The sequence below is a fragment of the Equus quagga genome, chromosome 19, assembly GCF_021613505.1.
Source record: "Equus quagga isolate Etosha38 chromosome 19, UCLA_HA_Equagga_1.0, whole genome shotgun sequence".
Lineage (NCBI taxonomy): Eukaryota > Metazoa > Chordata > Mammalia > Perissodactyla > Equidae > Equus > Equus quagga.
This window is the reverse complement of record NC_060285.1, coordinates 6,718,345-6,736,448: the sequence shown is the minus strand read 5'-3', so window position 1 is coordinate 6,736,448 and position 18,104 is coordinate 6,718,345. Positions and strand designations below refer to the sequence as shown.

Sequence of the window (18,104 nt, the reverse complement as noted above, 5' to 3'; positions counted from 1 at the left end):
ATGGGCTCATCACGAATGCAGGGAACCAAGAAAGGCGAGGATGTGCCATGCAGGAAATGAGGAGCCGGCAAGCAGAGGGGTCAAGGGCATCCCTAGGGTGGTGATGAAGAGAGACCCCAGGATGACATGTGCACCAGGCCTGTGAGTGGCCAGTCCAGTTGGGAGAAGTGTGACTCCAAGGATGTACTGAGGGTTGTTGTCACCAAGATGCCAGCTGCCACTGTACTGCCTGTTTAAGAACAGAATCCCTCAGGAGCCCGGCCCAGGATCTTGGCTGAATTTGACAGGTCTTGATCACAGGCTCATGAGACCCTGTTCTCTCCTCCATGCCCTGCTGCCTGTCTCAGCTGAGGACACTGGTTCTCCCTCACAGCAGTGTCCGCCCCTCCTCTTGAGATCGGAGCACAGATACAGTGAGCTCAGAAGCAAGCAGACGGAAGAGCCCACAACTCTGGCCATTTCCTGCTGAATGCCCATGCCACGGCCCTGCCAGCCATGCGGACAGGGGAGCCTCCCCTAACCTTGCCCTCCGACTGCCCCAGAAGGGGCCATGTAATTGCTCGGGGAGGCTGAGGCCAGTCTGTGCCCCAGAGGCTCAGTTCAGTTTGCCCTCCTGGGGGTCCTCCTCTGGTCTGGCCATCAGCTGTTCAATATAGCGCTCGGGGAAACATCCTAGGTGGTGTTAATAAAACTCTAAAGGGAAGCAAGGCCGTTTCCAACCCACAAGTCAAGATGAGGTGACTCCGGGATGGTGGGGAGGAATCCCTGGAGAGGGCACCAGGAGGCCCCAGGGGACCAAGAATCTTCTCTTCATTAACCCAGGGGGCAGACACACGGGTGTCTTTTTATTATTATTTTAAAGGGCACACAAGTGTTTGATACACATTTCCATTTATATGGAACATCTCACAATTAAGAAAAACAATGTAGGGCGCTGGCCTGGTGGCATAGTGATTAAGTTTGCGTGCTTCACTTCAGTGGCCCAGGTTTCGCGAGTTCGGATCCTGGGTGGGGACAGACACACAGCTTATCAAGCCATGCTGTGGCGGCGTCCCATGTGGAAGAACTAGAATGGCTCACAACAAGATATACAATTATGAACTGGGGCTTTGGGGAGAAAAAAAAAAGAGGAAGATTGGCCACAGATGTTAGCTCAGGGCCAATCTTCCTCACCAAAACAAAAACAAAAACAAAAACAAAAAACAATGTAGACAAATGTTTGTTAATGTAGAAAGAGGTTTCTGATTTATTGTAAGACCATTTACAAATAGCAAAAACATTTACAGCATGAAGACATTCTTGTAAAGGCACGTGTGCACATGCTTAGAGTAAGGCACGGAAAAGCTCAGGAAGGTGGCGGCAGTGCTTTGCTCTGGGTGATGGGAGAGTGGGTGACTTCATTTTTTCTTTTTTGTCTGTATTTTCCAATTTTACCATAAATATGAATTACTCATGTAATAAAGTAAACACATGAAATATAAGGAGGTACGGTACTTGAGTCACATTGGAATTCAGAGCCGAATGACAGGATAGGTAGGAGTGCAGGCCCTGGACTGCCTGGGTGTGAATCTTGACTCCATCACCGATCAGCTGTGTGACCTCAGGGATGTCCCTTCACCTCTCTGAGCACAGGAGGTGGGCTCAATCCTCTGGGGATTGGGGGGGTTGTTTTCCATGCCTCCTCCTTGGATGGACTGAGGCCAGGGGCTGGGTTTGCTTGTGTTGTATCCTCTGGGGTCCAGCCCAGAGCTGGGCACCCCGAGGTGCTCATTATATGTGTTTCTTGAGGTTGCCATGTGCCAAACACCCAAGAGAGGCTCCTGTGCTCAGTGCTGTGGAGTTCAGAGGTCACTGCTGTCTTAGAGTTGGGGTGGCAGAGTTGGGGTTCTGGAAGAGCTTCCTGGAGTGATGCTGGAGAGCAGTCCGACTTGGACACATGGAGATGCCCAGGGTGGAGGTGAAGGGTCTGCAGGCAGGGGGGAAGTCTGTGCAAAGGCATGGGGTGGGAAAGGGTAGGGCAGTTGGGCCCTGATCCCAGCCAGGCAGGGCCTCGAGTAGCAGGGAAAAGGCTCAGGCTGGATCCTGAGGCAGTGAGAGCCGTGGAGGGTCCCGAGCAGAGGAGGGGCATGGAGGGGACAAGAGGGGAGCTGGGGGCCAGCTGGGGGCTGTGGCTGCTGCCCAGGCTCAGGTGGGGTCAGTGGTCCTAGAGAGAAGGGAGGCACAAGTAATGGGCGGCTCCCAGCCCGACAGGATGGGGCGTCCACATCTGTATCCAGACCTGCAGTGCCAACCCCCAGGCAGCAGCCGGCCCGTCTGACTCGCAGGGTCTCGTCTGTGAAAAGGGCGTGAACTGCACGAGGGCAGGGCCTTGTGAGTTTGTTTGCAGCCCCTCCCTTTGGCCCAGGCATGCGGCAGATACTTAGGGACAGACATCTCTGCCTCCCGGAGGGCCTAGGGCCAGTACAGCAGAGTTGGAGGCAGAGGGAAGCCACACGGCCTCCTCCCCACCGGTCTTCCGGGGGAGGAGAGTTTGCCACATTGCAAAGCCACGGGCACCTCCTTCCAGGAAGAGGATGAGGGCTGGCGGCTGGGGGAGGGGGGGTGCCGGGGGATGGGGTGCAGGGGGATGGGGCACATCCAGATGGACTCCGTTAGAACAGCAGCCACAGTGCCTGGGGCCACCATACTCTGAGGGACCCAGGAAAATGTCTTAATTATTTTTAAAAATCACAAGAAAAAGATGAACAGAATCCAACCTGGATCATACCTGTCTTTATACCAGTTCAGTCGAAGGAGGAAGGGTCCACCATGACCAAGATGCCAGGGCCTAGGAAAGTCAGATTGTGGCCCCCGAGGCCGCTGTGCCAGCGGGAGAGGTAGCCGCAGTTCACCTTGGCCCCTGGAGGACCGGTTTGGGCAATGTGGCTCCTGTGGGCTGAGGGGCCCTGCCATGCCAAGTCAGCCCACCGTGGCGGGGACAGGCCCCGGGCTGCAGAAATAAAGCTGAGCAAGATGAGGAAGTGAGGTGGCCATGGCCTGGAGCTGGGCACGCGGGTCCCATCAGGGTGGCCCTGGCAAACTGGAGGCCACCAGGCTGTGATGATCGCAGCCTCCACTCACTGAGCGCCAAGCGTCTGCGAGGCGCCCTGCCTGCGTTACCGCGTGGCATCCTCCTCCTCCTCATCCCCACGAGGCTGTGCCCATTTTACAGATGAGGAGATGGAGGCGGAGAGAACCAGCCTCAACAAAGCGGCTGAGCCAGGACTAAGAGTGCAGCGCTGCCTCCGCGTCCTGGGCAACGGCTGAAGGAACTGGGGTGCTCCTCCCGAGATTGGGGGGCAGGGCTATTGTGTGGGAGGATGCTCACGGCTTTGCTGTCTGCCGTAATTGCCATCCCCGAGGAGGGTCTCTGGTGCCCATTTTACACATGGGAAAAGTGACGCTCGGAAGAGAAGCGACCTGCCTGCCGACAGTCTGCCCCGCGCGCGGCGGTCACCGAGGGAAGGAGCGCGGCGCGGGGGGGCAGAGGCGCGTCCCGCTGGCTGGGCGGCGGGGACCAGCGAGCTCCGGCTCCGGCGGCCCCGGGCTTCCAGCCAAGCGGGGAGGGGCCGGGGGCGGTGCCGGGGCGAGGCCCGGGGCGGGGCGGGGCAGGCCAGGGACCGCGGCCACCATTCCCGGCCGCGCAGTGCCTTTCCCCGGACGGGTTCTCGTCGCTGGTGAGTGGGGACGGGGAGCCGAGGGGGCGGCGGCAAGGGGGCCCCGCGCAGGTGCGACCCCCGACAGCGCCCGCTCGCCGGCGCGGGGCCCGAGGGGAAACTGAGGCAGGCGGGAACTGGTAGGCGGGAGCCGCGGGGAGGGGACCCCAGGGGGCGGCCGGGGGCAGCCCTGGGGCTCGGCTACCGGGTCAGCTGGCGGGGCGGTGGGTGGCCCGGGCCCTGGCTTCCGCGCTCGGGGTCCTGTGCCGCCTGATTCCGGCCGGAGAGGGGGAGACCCGAGGGGAACTTGCGCCACCCCGCCCACCCCGCCCCGCCCTCGCTCGCAGGGTCGCTCGTGCCCCGCGGGTGGCCGGACACCCCTCTCCCGCTCATTCCGCAGATGAATAAACCGTGGCCGGGGAGCGCGGGAGGGGTTGAGCCGGGTACCATGGGGGTCACAAAATGCCTGGGAGACCTCGGGCTCCTGATCCACTTGAGACCCCTCATGTCTACGGGAGGAAACGCAGGCCTAATCGCGGAGGTTATTTACCCAGATAGTTAGGGTCCGGCCAGGCCTTAGAACCGGGTGCCTAGATTCCCAGTCCAGTGCTCAGGTGCTGTGCGCAGAGCATCCTCTAGGACGTGCCTCCCCTGCCCCTCCTGCAAAGGAGCTCGGAGCCCGGGTGGGAGGGGCGTGGGGCTTCCACCTGCAAACACACTGCTGAGTGCTTGAGTCGCCTCGCAGATGCCGGTGGCCTGGCCTGAGCTGGGTGCCTCTCTGGGTCACCTGCTAGGGCACAATGGTAGCTGGTACCAGCCAGGTGCCCTTGGCTTGACAGCCGGAGGGACAAGTGACTGAGGTTGTCATGGACTAAGCCAAAAGGGTCCAAAAGGGTCATGGGCAAGGAGAGGAAGGCAGAGGAGGCTGTGTCCACGAATCACGCGCCCAGGGTGCTGGCACACAGCAGACATGGACCAGAAGGATGAGCCACCGGGCTGTGGGCTGAGAGTCCCCGGTGCCTCTGTGGGGTGGAGTGGGGAGCCCCGCAGGGCAGCGGGAGCCAGGTGTCCATTCTCGGCGAGCAACAGCGCTGGCCCACTGGCCGTGAGACAAGCTGAGGAGCACGGGAGGGAGGCAGCAAGCTTCTGTGTGGAGAAGGGATACAGGGTGTCTTCTTCTCAGTCTCCGGAGGGCTGCTCGGCACCCCAGAGGGAGGCTCAGAGGGAACCCTGCATCCCCAAGGGAGCCCTTGGAACTGGGGGAAACTGAGGCTCACCCGGGAAGCTTTGTCCAGGGTCCCAGAGCCACAGTGGTGGAGCCAGGCTTTGAACCAGTGTGGTCTGTTTCAAAAGCGTTGCTTCCTTCCCCATGGCCCGGAGCCCACTTTCTCTGCCTGGGGTGTGTGTGCGTGTGTGTGTGTGTGTGTACACATTTGTGCCAGGCCATGACTGAACCATATCCGGCTGATGTGCCAGAAACCGTTGCCGGTGGGTCACTCAGGGGTGGGGCCAGGAGTCTGGGCTCAGAAGGTGGGAACCCACTTTTTACTGCGTACACTTCTGCTTTTCCATTATTTTATTTTTACTTCTGTGTTTCTTTTATTTGTGTTTTCTTTTGCTTCATTCTGATTGTGCAAGCAATGCCTGAAGACGCTCTCTGTGTTTAAAAAGGTAGTCCTTCTCCGTGAAGCGAATTCCCCCCTTGTCATCCCCAGCCCCGCCCTCTACCAGACCTCCCCAGTTACGGGGGGATGTGGATCCTTCCAGACCGTTGTCTGTTCCGTTGCATACTTTCATCATGAAAAAGATTCAAAAGTTTATAATGAGGAAGATTACCTGTGAGTCATGAAAAAAAAAAAAACAGGAGCCTTAAAACAAGTCCCTAGGACAGTGATGGCTGCGGGAGAGAGGGGACCTGGAGGGCTGGCTACAGCCGGAGAGGGAGGGGCCGAGAGAGATGGCAAAACTCTTCATTCTGTTTCTGGGCAGCAGTTTCCGTCACCTTCTATAGGGTGGTCTCAGAGAACAGGATCCCCCAGAGAGCCACTGGCTCAGCCCCACTTCACAGATGGGGACACGGAGACAGGGGAGGTGAGACCCTAGTGGCAAGAGTGAAGCATCTCAAGGATGGGAGATCCTGGGTCCCATCCTGGGGGCCAGGAGGGTTGAGATCCTCTAACTGCCTCCAGTGGGCTGAGCTGGGGTCTGTTACCCTGTGGGGGCTGGGACATTGGCTCTGGGGCTGGAGAGAGTGAGGCTGTTGGCCCTGACAGAACCTTCTGGCCCTGGGCAGAGGGTGGAATGCTGAGGTGGGGTGGGAGCAGCCTGTGGGCCTGAGCCCGCCCTCAGCCCTGAAGGCCTCTGGGGATGAGACAGGAGGCTGAGAGGGGGAGGCCATCGTGAATGGCTGTGTGGCCCAGAGCTGAGGCCCCCAGACTCCCAGCTGAGGAGTGGGGATGTTGTGGGTTTCAGAGTCACACAGATGTGGGAAGTCCTGTGACTCCTTGTGCCTCAGTTTCCTCATCTGGACAGTGGGAATAGTAATGAGTCCACTGTGGAGGCTGAGAGGGCCGTGTGGCTCGGGAGCCTGAGAAGGGAAGCAGCTGGTCCCCTCCCCTGCGGCCGCTGTGAAGAACAAGTGAAGTAATGACCGTCAGGAGGAGGCCGGCCTGGCCTCCAGCACACGCTCCGCCAAGAACCACCCCCACTGCTCATTCCCCAGAAGCCTAGAACCTTCTGCTGACCCCAGATCCTGAGCCTCTGTTCTGGAGGTGCTCCCCTGTGAGAGGCCCAGGCCACGGCGGGGTGTCTCCTGAGAGACAGTTTCACCCCTGAGGGTCCAGAGGCCGCCTGCCTGACGCCGGCTCAGCCTTGGGTCTGTGCACGGGGCTGCTCTTCCCCCAGAGAAAAGGGGGTGAGTGGCCCCGAACACTGATACTCGCAGCCCCTCACTCGCCTGGTCCTCTCTTGGGTCTCCCCATGACCCCATGAAGCAGGCAGGGCAGGTTATACCCACCTGACATAAGGGAAACTGAGGCCCAGGGAGGAGCTTTGCCTGGGGTCCCCAAACAGATTGGAGGCAAGCCAAGGTCTAGGTTCTGAGTCCCTTTCTGATGGAGATAGAAGTAAAGGGCAGATGGGTGACCTTGCCCTTCTGCCTGAGTCCCGAGCCCCTTCCCGCCCTGGGGGCTCCTTGGCCCTCCTTGGCCCTCCCTGGGGCCCCATCTCAGAGCGAATCTCTCTCAGCCCTGCCTGGGCCAGCTGCCCAGCTCAGCCCAGCCCAGCCCGGCGTGACTCAGCTTGGTGGGTCCCCCAGTCGGATGATTCAGAGCCAGGCAGTCCCCAAGAGGCCCCAGGAAGCTGCCTGCCAGGCGCTCTCCACGTGGGCATCTGGCCTCCCTGTTTCCTGGCCCTCGGGCTGGGCAGACCCTCCTCTGATTCCGCAGGCCCCGTGGAGCGTAAGCACAGCCAGGCCCGTGAAGGGGCAGCGTGGGGCGGGGGCAGGAGCTCGGGGCTCCACTGACGCCTTGCAGGGAGCCGCCACCTCCTTGTGGGCCTCGCTTTGTTCTGCACAGTGGGGGCCTTGGATGGTGGGCTGCAGGGCCCGGTCAGCTGGCACAGTGGGCGAGTCCTGTGTGGGGACTTCCTGGCCACCAGCTGGGTGCTGTGGCAGGTGACACGAGCACCCTGCCCACAGCCTTTGGGAAGAAGTATGGACATGCTTCAGTGTGGGTAAACCTGGGACACACAATGCTCAGAGAAAGAAGCCAGACCCAGAAGGCCATGCATGGTATGATTCTGTTCACAGGAAACGTCCAGAAAAGGTAAATCATAGGGACAGAACGTGGACTGGGGGCTAGCAGGGGGAGGGAGGAATGAGGAGGCAGTGCTAATGGGTACGACGGTTCTTTCAGGAGATGGACATGTTTTAGAACTTGATGCGGATGGTGGTGGCACGACGTTGGGACGCACTGAGCGCCCCTGGATTGTGTACTTCGAATGGTGAATTTTACGTCGTACAGATTTCACCTCAATTAAAGAAACAGAAAACAACTAGACAGGAGCTGCTGAGGGTCTTGGGCGGGGGTGATATGGTGGAAGTGGCGGCTGCGAGGGGCCTGGGGTGGAGCGGGGTCTGGGCCTGGTGTCAGGGACGGATGCGGTGACACGTATTGCACGTAAGTAGGGACTGTGCAACTTACTGTCCAAGCCAGGATGCTTCTTTCCTAACACTTTATTTTGAGCTAATTTTAGACTTACGGAAAAGTTACAAAAGCGGTCCAGAGTTTCCGCAGTCCCTTCACCTGGCTTCCCTTTAACCCTGTGCTGGCAACCGCGGACCCCGCTCCAGCCCCTCCAGGCTTCCCAGTGGTGTGTTCACTCGGCCCCTGACTCCATCTGGGGCCCTCATTGTGTTCTGTGTTATTTCTCCTTAGTCTCCTGCGGTCGGTGACATTTTCTCTGTCTTTCCTGGTCTTTCCTGACCTTGACACTTTTGGAGAGCGCTAGAGTACTGTCAGGTGTCTTGTAGGATGTTCCTCCATCTGGCACCGTCTGAGGTTTTCTCGTCGTTACACTGGGGATTTGCCTTTTGGGCAAGAAGAGCACAGCAGGCTGTCCACTCTGTGCTCCTGTCAGGGCTTCATGATGCCCACGTGTCTGATGCTGGTGGCGTTAACCTTGATGTCCTGTGAAAGGGACACTTCTGAGAGTGGAGGGGCGCCTTTAGTTTAGAACAAAGTGGGCATAAAGGGGGACTGTCCTGGAAAAAGGCACATATGGTCACCCTGAGGAGACCTGAGGTCTGGCCAGTTCAGTGCCTGACCCCCTGGCCCTGGGCCTCAGTTTCCCTATCTGTATGTGAGGGTCAGTATGGTGTGAAGGCCTCTCACCTGCCCAGCCCTTGTCACGTTCCAGGGTGGGCCTAACGCATTGAACACAGCTCACTAAGATTGCCTAAATACTGTCCCCTTGCTGTGGAGTCAACATGTTATGTCCCCATTGCGTAGGTGAGAAAGAGGACTGAGCTGGCCTGGGCTTGCTCAAGGTGACACAGTGATGAGCCCGGCTGGTGGCCAGGTCCCAAGGCTCTGGGGCCAGAGCTCCACACCTACCTGACAGCAGCACAGGGCCAGTGCTCTCCCAGCCCCGGGGGAGGTGGCCCTTCATATTGTGACGGTCACCCCCAGCCCAGGAACAGTTACATCACCCTGGAAGCCAGAGGGCTGGGCAGGAGCAAGGGGGAGGGAGAGACAGCCTGGGCCTGTATCACATACCCAGCCCTCGGCAGCGTTCATCATCACAGTTCATCCTTGCAGAGACCTTGGGGGTGGGGTAACTGTCCCCATTCAACAGGCAAGGAGACAGGCCCAGGGAGAGGGGGATCACAGTCCCTAAATGGCAGAGCTGGAGTCTGCGGGATGCCCGACACTCTGTTCCATTTAAAATTATGCTCATTCTAGACATTTTGGAAAACAATAATGCTGTAATGAACAGAGCATCATAAATCCCGCTGCCGTATGCGGGCCTCTGAATCCCCAGCTGCCCGCTTGCAGAGGGGCCCTGGGCGAACGCCCGCCTGCTCTGTGCCTCGGCTCGTCATGGCAGGTGGGATGCGATGGTGGTGCTCCCTCGACGATGTTCAGGTTCAGGCTCTGCCTGCGCCGGGCCTACAGCTGTTCCCCAGGCAATGTTCGGTTTACCATTAGGACGGCTGCTAACATCTTCGTGAATTTGTTACAGTTGTTAAAGTGCATATCTGTTATCTCTTTTTCTCTAAAATTGGGATCATTCTGTAGTCAATTTTATATTCAGCTTTCTTCACTTAACGTTGTGTTGACAACACTTTTCACATTGTCAGAGTCCTCAGAAGCTGGATTTGGGGGCTGCCCAGCCTTTAATTGTCCCCAGCTGTTGGGCACTGAGGTTGCTTCTGCATTTCATGGAGCTTCGAGGAGCCCCAGGCCCGTGGCAGCCCCTCCCCCGGGCGGCCTTCGACCTTTGCTTGAGGCCCTGGTGGCTCCCACAGCCGCCAGAGGGAGCACAGCCTCTTCCTTGCATCTGCACCCCCAGCCACCTCCCCTCCAGCCCACAGCCACACTCACCTGCCTTGTCATTCTCTCCACCCTGACTGCTTTCCCCTCCTGTCCCTGTGGAGAAAGTGCTCACTGTCCTTGCAGCACCGTCTTCTCCCTGATTCCGGGTCAGGGGGCCTTTTCTCAGAGCTGTGTCCCTCTCGGGGCCTCTCCCGCTCCGCCCACCTGGGGTCCCCCACCCCCACCCCAGCAGGCCGTGCTGCAGGTTTGCTGAACTGAATCACTTGTGGTATCTTATCTCGGCAGAGGACACCCCAGATTCTCCACCTAGGATCCGAGCATGTCAGAGGGAGCTCAGCCCCCTCGTTTTATGATGGTGAAACTGAGGCCCGGTCAGGGGTGCTGACAGGCTTAGGGTCCTACAGCAGGTCTGGGCAGAGCTGGTCCCAGATGTCCAGCCTAGAATCCGCCTTGCCCTCTCTCTGGACTCTGAGCCCCAATGAGCAACTCAGCTTTCTGGGAGCCTCGCCTGCTGGGCGCCCAGTGGGTCTCAGGGCAGATCTTGGGGCTGCTGGGCAGGGCACATGGCCGACGAGCATGACGGGGAACCTGATGACTGGGTCCCCAGCCCTGGGAGTGGCATCACCCAGGCCTGAGACTGGGGCTTTCCTTGCCCTGAGCCCTGCCAGCCCCTCAGGGCTGCTGAAGGGGCCTCACTAGCCTTGAACTCTTGCTGACTCCTGTCCCTTCCCACCTACCACCTCAGCGGCCCTGAACATCAGGGTGGGAGCAGCTTTTTGACCCGGGCAAAGCCTGGCTCCAGAGTGCTGTGTGATCCCAGGCAGGCTGCTCTCCCTCTCTGGCACAGAGAGATTTTAGAGTAGGCCTGTGGGCCACTGGGCTGGGCCTAGGCAGGCAATGTTAATATCCCATTCTACAGAGGGGGAAACTGAGGCAGGCCCAGAGAGTTGAAGTGATTTTCCTGAAGTCACAGTGAGTCAGTGGGGAGCCGGGGTTTAAGCCAAGCTCTGTCTGATACCAGTTGTCGAATGAATGAATGAATGATGAACGAATGAATGAGAAGTACTAGAACATAAAGTGCAGGGTGTGGGCGCAGGCCTCGCAGAGCCTCCGGCTGGTCATCAGCCTGGGGAGGAGGGGCTTGGAGGAGGAGACCCAAACTGGCCTTGAATGAGGGGGCAGAGAGAAGGGGTCACTTGCCAGGAGACCCACGGTCAAAGGTGAGAGGGCACAGGACCCTGGCAGCTGGGGGAGGAGCTCAGGTGGAGCCGACTGTGGGGACGGGGTCACCTGAGAGGCTCCTGCCAGCTCGGGCAGCCTCCTGGGGGGGTAGGGGGCAGGGGTTTGGGTGGAATTGTGTCCACTGGACCCTTGGGCTGCAATGGCGGGGCCGCTGGTGTGAACCCAGCCTCCCTGCCTTGTGCATCTTTGCAGCACCTCAATTGATTGATGGATCAGTGAGTGATGAGGCTGGTAGCAGACCCTCCCCAGGACGTGCAGTGATGCTGAAGGAGAGGATAGACTTGACCCTGGGTCTGTGCACAGTAGGGCCCCAGGAAATGCTCAGGGAGGCCTCCCCCCAGCTCTGGAGCACCCCCACCTCTCATTCCAGCCCTGTCTTCTCTTTCAGAACTTCTTGGAACAGCAGCCACAGCAGCGATGGTCCTGCCCTGGGTGCCCGCTGTGGCCTTCACGCTGGCGCCCAGCCTGGGGGGCTTCCTGAGCTCCCGCTATGCCCTAGGAGAGGGCCTCCGCTGGTATGCCAGCCTGCAGAAGCCCTGGTGGCACCCGCCCCACTGGATGCTGGGCCCCATCTGGGGCACGCTGTACTCGGCCATGGGGTACGTGGGTCTGGGCAGGGCAGGGCCACCCTCCCCCTTCTCCGGGGGGCGCGGCCTGAGGACAGAGCTTCTCCTCCAGAGTTTTAACTCCTTGGGCAGCGCCCATGGCTTCCCGGCCTCGTTTGGCAAGTGAGGGTGGAGGAAGCTGTGGGACCTGCTGGCTGCACAACTCAGCTTCTTCCTCTGGGGCCTCCTGGGGATGGGGGTGGAGGGGGGGCCGGCCAGATGGCTTAACCCCGCCCTGTCATCCTGGCTGTTTTCACAACTCCAGGGTGAGGCTGGCTCAGTGTGCAAAGTTCAGACGTGGGCAGCATGGATGCTTCCAAGATCAATAGCGGTGACAACTGCAATAATAGTAGCTACCATTTGCTGAGCACCCGCCCAGGGCTAGGCGTTGTCTCGGTTAATTTTCACGACCCTCCATGTGACAAGGGACCTCCCACGGACACAGGGCTGCCTGCCGAGTAGGGCCGCTGCCAGAGTCCCTGAGCCAGTCCCGGGAATTGCCGTGCAGGAAAGGTGGTACCACACGGGGAGGGCACCCTCTGGTGGCGCCACTGGGAACAGCTCCCACCCCCCTGGAATGTTCCCGGCCTGCTGGTTCTGCGCCCGCACGGTGCAGGGTGGGCCGGCAGGTGCCAGGCACCCAGGGGGCAGGCAGCAGAGGCCAGGCCGGGGGCCCCAGAGTCCTGATGGGAACCAGACAGTCCTCCAAACCCGAGTGTGGCCCGGGCCCCGCCCCCTGCCAGCCCCAGTCAGGCCCCCAGCGCTTCCTGTGTCCTGCTTTCTCTCCCTAGCTGAGACCCTGAGAAAGCAGAGGTGCGACCGCAGCCTCTCTTGCTGGAACCCCGAGGAGGCTTCCTGCGGCCCCGAGGAAGTCAGACCCCCACAGAGTAAAGAGCCCGGATCCGGTCCTGGCCCCCTGGGTTCCAATCCTGACTTTACCTACTAGGAGATCTTAGCCAGTCGCTGCGCCTCTCTGTGCCTCAGTTTCCTCACCTGTGAAATGGAGGTGATGCTGCTGCCCACCTCAGTGTTACCATGAGCATGAAATGAGTCAATGCATGGAAAGAGCTAGAGCAGGGCCTGGCGTGTCAGTGCTGGAGGGTGTCAGCTATTATTACTGATGGTGTTATTGTTGCCCTTGTGGTCCTAAGAGCCCCCATGACCAGGCCGCATCTTCTGCGGCCTCACCTCCCTGCAGTCACACAGGCTGACTCAGGGTCCCACACCTGCCTCTAAGCTTTGGCATATCCTTGTTTCTGCTCCCTGGCAAACTCCTACTCATCTTCTAAGGCCCAGCCCAAATGTCCCGTCCTCTTTGCAGTGCCCCTGGCTGGGTTAGCATCCTCCTCTTCACTCAGTCCCCCCTTCACAGCACTGATGATGATAATAATGGAAAATAGTTATGGAGCGTCCCATGTGCCAGGCACCGGCTTAAGCACTGCTGATGTGTTAGCTCGAATCCCCAGAGAGACTCTGTGAGAAATGAAGGCCCAGAGAAGTCAAGCAACTTCCCTGAGGTCACATGGTAGTCCATGGCAGGGCATGCTGGAGCCATCACTGTGTTGTCCCAGAGGTGAGCGTGGCTCCCTGCCCTTCAGGGAGGCTCCTGGCCTCTTCCTCACTGATGCCCTGACCCGTGGCCTTTGTTTCAGGTACGGCTCCTACATGATCTGGAAAGAGCTGGGGGGCTTCTCAGAGGAGGCCGTGGTTCCCCTGGGCCTCTACATTGGGCAGCTGGCCCTGAACTGGGCATGGCCGCCCATCTTCTTTGGCGCCCGACAAATGGGTTGGGTAAGTGGCCTTGGCCTCTCTCCCTGGTCCCTGGAGACGGCCCGTGGAGGGGTGGCCTTCCCTTGGGGACATGGGGCATCACATCCTACACGGATCAGGGTCTAAGGGTAGGGGCGAGGGAGGCACACGGCTCACGTCAGTGTGTCTTCAGGGGCTCTTGGGGGACCTGTGCCCCCTGGGCGCCCCCCACAGCGGTTTCCCTCCAGTGAAGGCAGCCGTGCGGGCTCTGAGTGAGGCTGGATGGGGTCACCGGCTTGGGTTTAGGGGCCCCTGTAGAGGCAGACCCACGTGACACCTGGTGTGCGCTCCCACCCACGGCATGGGTCAGGCAGCGTGATGCTCCCGTTTTACAGGGAGGAAACTGAGGCCAAGAGCAGGGGAGGGGCTCGGCTGGGTCACTTAGGGGCAGATGGAGGGCAGCTGGGACACACCCCCATGGGCGCACTGAGCCCCAGGCCTCCGTGTCTCCACAGGCCCTGGTGGACCTCCTGCTGACGGGGGGCATGGCAGCAGCCACGGCCGTGGCCTGGCAGGACGTGAGCCCGCCGGCTGCCCGCCTGCTCTACCCCTACCTGGTCTGGCTGGCTTTTGCGGCCACGCTCAACTACCGCGTGTGGCGGGACAACCAGGGCCAGCGCAGTAGCCGACGGCTCGCGGAATGAAGGTGTCCTGCCCTCTGAGGACTGCGGCCACCGCCAGTCAGGCATTGTCAGTGGTGGTGGCCTTCATGCTTTCATGGCCACCAGGTCGGCTGGTCTGTCTGGGTCTCAGCCCAGGGGAACACCTGTGGCTGCAGCAGGGGTCCAGGCTGAGCCCAGCCGGGGAACGGCGTCCTCTGCTTTCTGCACTGCTCCGAGCTCGCTCTCGAACGTGGGATCTTATAAGCCAAATAAAGTTTCTAACCTCTTGGCAGTGGCCTTTTTACTTGGGTGGGACTCCTGGGTGTGGGGAGGGTATGGGTCTCATCCTACTGCTGGATCTGTCTGGGCTGCGTCATCCAGACGAGGCTGGGCCCACCAGGGCTTCCCTACCCCTCGGGACTCTCCCAAGACCCCGCAGGAGGGGAGGTGGCCAGCCCAGGGTGGAGCAGGGGGAAACTGGTGAGCGAGCGAGGAGCGGCCAGGCTTGACCTGGAGCCTACGCGGCTGTGCTGCTGCCCGGCCGGCACAGACCAGGTTGGGGCCCAGGCTGCAGCTAAGCGAGGAGGGCCTGCCCACGCCCACGCCTCCAGGAAGCTTAGCCCAGGCTGCTCAAGGGCACGGGCCCACAGTCTGACTGGGCCAACATGCCTGGCTCTGCCCGGGCCCCAGGCAGGGCCCGCAGCTGGCCGAGGGCAGGATGGTGCTGCGCCCAGAGCTGGGGACACAGACTGACCTGCCAGCACTCACACCAGCCTCACCCTGCCGGGCCAGCCCCACAAACACCCAGTCGGTGGGAGGGGATGTCAGAGGCAATAGGGCCCGTGCCTCCACCCAGGAGACAGCAGCTCCTCACTGGTCTGGGCCCATCCAGATTTGGAGGTGTCACCCCCAGCTTTGAATTAAGTGACTTACAACCTCTCCAGACGGCTGTTTGGAGGAAGTGAGGCTGGCAGAGGTCTTGCATGAGGCTCTGGCTGGAGTGACAACCGCCTCTCCTGCTGTTAGCCCCCCATCCTGGGCCGCGCTCTGCAGCGCAGCCTCCTGGGACCAGGGCTGGTCCAACCCACTGGCTTTCTCGTTGCCTGTTTATTTTGTTTTTGGTCGTTGAATAAGTTAATTTGAATTAGCAAAATTTTCACATTTAGAGATCTCACAGCTTTCCGGCAGGCCGTGAATTTGCTGCCTCTCTCTGTTGCCGAACACAAACACAGGTTGGCGTACCTGCCACACGGGAGGGCCTCAAACTGGAAATGCCAGGCCTGGGGCAAGGAAAAGCAGCCAGATGAGGAGGTGGGAATTAGAACTCAGGTCACCTCCTGGGAGGGAAAAGGTAGGGGTTTTTATCTGGAGTTTTCGGTAGGGGCAGGGGGCACGTGCCGGGGTTTTAGGTAGGGGTGGGGGCTGTGTGGTCCTGCGGGTTGGTGCCTTCCCACCAGCCTGCGTTTGGCCTTGAAGACTGAATTGCTTTTCCCTTGACTGTCTGGACTTTTCCGGCTAGTTTGCATCTTTAGCCCGCTTTTGGCCTTGTGAGGCTGAATCTTGACATCCGGACCTTGACCTCCTGGGATGACGCTCACTCCCATACTAAGGAGGGACAGAACGACCCGCTTAGTTTTAAACAACAGTTGATTATGCTGAGCGTGCACAGCGGCAGTTAGAAAGCTGTGCCAAGGTTTTGCTCTGTAGAACATTTTTTAACCCTTAGTTCTCGGCTTCGTCCCCTCTCAGTTGGCCTCCTTTGTCCTCCTGTCCTCACATTCGGAGGTGACCCAACGTTACAGAGCTCAGGGAGAAGATGAGCAAAGACGGCTGACTGTGACCTTCTGAGAGAAGGGGCGGCTCTCTCAGGGGCTGTCACCTCCCCTGCCTGCACTCAGCACGCTGGAATTTGATGCCTGATGGAATTTAGGCTCTGCAGGAATCTAGCAGCTTCACAGCAGCCGTGAGCACTTAGCTGAGCCCCCGGCCAGCTCCTCGCGGTTCTGAGGCTCATCAGAGCAGAGGAGTCAGATGGGGGACTCCGCGCATCCTTTTTATCAACTTATTTCTAAAGTTCTCCAAGACGGTCGGGTGCCTTGAAGTGATGCAGGCAGACACCGTACGGGGAGCTTACGTGTACCCGAGGAGTCTTTTCAGTGGTGCCTGCAGGCTATTGTTTGTCCGTCCCATACACCATGGGTTTGGTTGTGTCCAGCAGTCTCCCACATACATCCTGCAACATGCACGGCCACAAGAATGCATGGGCAAGAGGAGGCATTTTGCTGTTTCGTTTGCTGGCTTCCTTGCGATGCTTTCCCCTGTTCTTCATAACTGGACGGGCTTCTCTCCTTTTCTAAGCTGTCACCATCCACCAGGGACCTTAGGGTTCTGACAGTTTCTGCCTTGGTTTAGGAAAATCCACACCTCACAGATTTATCGAGTCCTCCTGGTCTGCACTCTCGCCTGGGGCTGCCTCACGCGGTGGAGGTCGTCTTAAATCCATGCACTTACCTCCCTCTCCGGCCGACTGGCCATAAAGGATGCAAGACAAGGCCGTTCACACAGCCCAGGAGGGCCGGGCCGGTGGCTCGTCAGCACAGAGGCAGCAGTGACTTGGGAGTTTGCTGAGCACTTTTATGTCGTGGTTGGGGACTCCGGACTCAGCGAGGGGACACCTGCACATCCTGCAGTGAGATTCTGCTGTGTGGGTGCCTCTGTGTGAAGGAGCGGCCGTGTGGGTGTCACGTGGCCATGATCATCGAGAGCAGTTTCTCAATCTCACCATCAGCATCTCAAGCTCCACCTTTTTGGATTTTTTTGGTGGCCCTGTAGAACTTTGGCACAATTAATTGCACTACTGGGACCCTCCAGTCAACTCCAAATGTCCGACACTTACAAATTCTGGCTTTTGATGAATTTGTAACATATGAAGTGACCAGGTGAAGATGAGTGCCAGGAAGCATTTGGAGGGATAATAACTCGCCACTGCGGTGAGCGGTCTGGTCCTCCGGGATGGTGGAGGCCCCGTTTGATGGCCTTCCTTGGGAGGTTGTCTGATTTTTGCTGATCAGAGGCGCAAGGACATCTGGAAGTGGGGAAAAGCTGTTTATAATTAAGGAAAGGCTAATTGTGTGGCCCTCTGACCCTAGTGGCTGGCTGTGCCCACTCGGAGGATCCTATGCAATGGGGTTTTAAGGGACCCAGGAACAAGCAGAAGCACCGTCCCCAGTAGGAGTCTGGATGCACAGCTGGCGTGAGCACCGTCCCGAGGGGCACAGGAAGGCCCCTTGTGGGGCAGCTCCTAGAAGCAGCTGCCTGTCGGGATGCTCTCTCTGCCCCTGCCTGGGTGTGGGGGGCCCTCTGCCCTCCTCACCTTTAAACCTCCAAAACCACCAGGGGCGTCACTGTGCTGGCCAACAGCATCCATGCGTATCATCAGCTGGCTGGACCCTCCGGCTGCCCCGTGAGCAGTCAGGGTCTCCTACCGTCCCCATCCCCAGGATGAGGAGACAGGCCCGGAGAGAATCCATCCCTGAGGCCCCCAGACGTCAGTGCCGGACCGGGATTCAGGGCTCACACGAGGACCCAGCCTCCCAGGCACTGGCTGTGACGATGAGATGGCCTCAGCTCCACGCCTGTCCTCTCTGCGTCCCGCTCTGAAATGGAACCAGCACTGGGAAATCAAACTCTGGGCTGGGGAACTGCTATCGCCTGTTTGTCCCCAAGTTCACATGCTGACATCCTGACCCCCAATGAGATGGCTTCAGGAGGCGGGGCCTGTGGGACGTGAACAGGTCACAGGGGTGGAGCCCTCACCAATGGGATCAGCGCCCTCCCAAGAGAGACCCCAGAGAGCTCCCTAGCCCCTTGCATCATGTGAGGACACAGCGAGAAGACGGCTGACTACGAACCAGGAAGAGGACCCTCATCACCCTCACCAGACACCAAGTCTGCTGGCCCCTTGATCTTGGGACCCCCAGCCCCCAGACCGTGACAAAGAAATTCCCACAGTGGAAGCCACCCAGTTTATGGTATTTTCTTACAGCAGCCCAAACGGACTAAGATGGGGACCCAGAGGCCCGGACATCTTCTTAT

At 59.3% G+C, this 18,104-nt stretch overlaps 1 protein-coding gene across 3 annotated transcripts; it reads left to right on the top strand.

The window, feature by feature from the left end:
- Positions 1-3,625: 3,625 nt before the first annotated feature.
- TSPO (translocator protein) lies at positions 3,626-14,298 on the top strand. 3 transcript variants are annotated; one of them, XM_046645950.1, is made up of 4 exons: positions 3,626-3,716; positions 11,382-11,592; positions 13,251-13,389; positions 13,863-14,298. In XM_046645950.1, the coding sequence occupies exons 2-4, from the start codon at positions 11,411-11,413 to the stop codon at positions 14,049-14,051; spliced, it is 510 nt and encodes a 169-aa protein (XP_046501906.1). In that variant the 5' UTR covers positions 3,626-3,716; positions 11,382-11,410; the 3' UTR covers positions 14,052-14,298. The 3 variants fall into 3 exon arrangements, with proteins under 3 accessions (XP_046501906.1, XP_046501907.1, XP_046501905.1); XM_046645951.1 differs by lacking the exon at positions 3,626-3,716 and adding an exon at positions 7,165-7,519; XM_046645949.1 differs by lacking the exon at positions 3,626-3,716 and adding an exon at positions 10,995-11,284.
- The last annotated feature ends 3,806 nt before the right edge of the window (positions 14,299-18,104 follow it).

What these genes read in the sequence shown, in the direction of transcription:
- TSPO (XM_046645949.1), top strand. Translation starts at nt 11,254, where the DNA reads ATGCTGAAGGAGAGGATAGACTTGACCCTGG. An exon ending in GAGGATAGACTTGACCCTGG is followed by an intron (nt 11,285 to 11,381) that starts GTCTGTGCACAG and finishes CTTCTCTTTCAG; the next exon opens with AACTTCTTGGAACAGCAGCC. An exon ending in ACGCTGTACTCGGCCATGGG is followed by an intron (nt 11,593 to 13,250) that starts GTACGTGGGTCT and finishes CCTTTGTTTCAG; the next exon opens with GTACGGCTCCTACATGATCT.